Source organism: Miscanthus floridulus, chromosome 11, assembly GCF_019320115.1.
Source record: "Miscanthus floridulus cultivar M001 chromosome 11, ASM1932011v1, whole genome shotgun sequence".
Lineage (NCBI taxonomy): Eukaryota > Viridiplantae > Streptophyta > Magnoliopsida > Poales > Poaceae > Miscanthus > Miscanthus floridulus.
Window position 1 is genome coordinate 44,036,283 of NC_089590.1, and position 1,458 is coordinate 44,037,740.

Here is a 1,458-nt window from a genome sequence, read left to right on the forward strand (position 1 = left end):
TGGACTACCTCATAGGTAGCTGTGAGGAAGCCTGACTCCTAGTCAGGGGCCTTGGGCTATCTACCACTTGGTGTTTGGCATGGGTCCTAGTGACTGGGGAGTTTGGAACCCTGCAAGATGAAACATGTGGTTAAGATGTAGTAAACTAACTAAAATGAAGGCAAGAGATGGATCACGTACTGTGTAGCTTGTTCAGGAGGTGTAGGCTCAGCAGGAGTTGCCTTCTTCTTCTTGGGTTGTTTCCCCTTGGAGGCCTTCCTCTTCCTCTTCTTCTTAGATGGGTCATCTGTGGTCTCTATAATCTCAACCACTTTTGGCTTATAAGTCTTCCTCTTTTTTGGTGGTGCAGGTGGTGGTGATCAGGGTCTAGGACAGTTTCATTGCAGGTTTTCTAGAGGTGGCCAAATCCACCACACCTTTTACACCTTCTCTTCCCCTGTTGCTTGACCCATCTTCCTCAGCACCAACCAGCCTTCTTTTCCTTGGCCTTCCTGCTGCTCTATTGCATTTAGGAGGAAGGAGAGTGAAGCCAATGTCCACCTTTTCCCATTCTTCTTTGCCTGGCATAGGAGCCACAACAGTTGCATAAGCTGCTTTGAACATTTCTACAGAGTAGTAAGGGTCCACAAAGTCCTTCAATTCTACTCTTCGTGTGCCAATGTAAGCTATGGCATGCACACAAGGCAAACCAGTTAACTGCCAACCTCTACAAGTGCATTCTTTCTTTTCTAGATCAACAATGAACCTCCATGGGACTAGGTCCTTATTCACTCCTCCTACTTCTCCAACCATTGGGCCACTCCTATGAATGGTGTACTTCAGATTTCTGCTTTTGTTGTGCAGTTCCTTCATGACATGAGGCAAAACCTTAAACCCAGACAACTTTGAGGCCAGCTGCCTCCTTGTGCAAAACCTCTCCATGATCAATTGCCTTATCTTGTCCATGAGATCTAGAACAGGTAAGGACTTCTCTTCCCTGATCCAACCATTGAAGGTCTCAACTATGTTGTTGGTGACATAGTCACATTTGCTTGTTGTGCTGAACTTTGACCTTGCCCATAGCTGTTTGTGATTGTCCATCAGCTAGATTGTTGCCTTTGGGCATGCCTTAAGCATCTCATTCCAGTGTCTATCATGGGTTGTTTGCCTATAGCACCTTGATGCAGGCCACAAGTTCTTTTCAAACACTTCACCCCTAAATCTCTTCTGGAAATTCTTCACAAGATGCCACATGCATTCTCTGTGCTCTACACCATTTGTGAAGACTTTGGTAACTGCCTTATCTATTCCTTTGCCTGCATCAGTTGAAATAATAAGACCAAGTGAGGAACCAATAGCCTTGTGTAGCATCTTCATGAACCATTCCCAGTTGTCCTTGGTTTCACTACCAAATACTCCATAGGCCACTAGGAACATCCAGTTGTGGCCATCAATCCCTACTGCAGCTGCTAACTGCCC

At 45.7% G+C, this 1,458-nt stretch overlaps 1 protein-coding gene across 1 annotated transcript; it reads right to left on the minus strand.

Moving 5' to 3' along the window:
- Positions 1 to 366: 366 nt before the first annotated feature.
- LOC136491852 (uncharacterized) lies at positions 367 to 1,080 on the minus strand. Its single transcript, XM_066488069.1, has one exon. It carries the CDS (start codon positions 1,078 to 1,080, stop codon positions 367 to 369), a length of 714 nt encoding a protein of 237 aa, XP_066344166.1.
- Positions 1,081 to 1,458: the final 378 nt, after the last annotated feature.

Coding starts and splice junctions, on each gene's coding strand:
- LOC136491852 (XM_066488069.1), bottom strand. CDS start 1,080: ATGGACAATCACAAACAGCTATGGGCAAGGTCAAAGTTCAGCACAACA.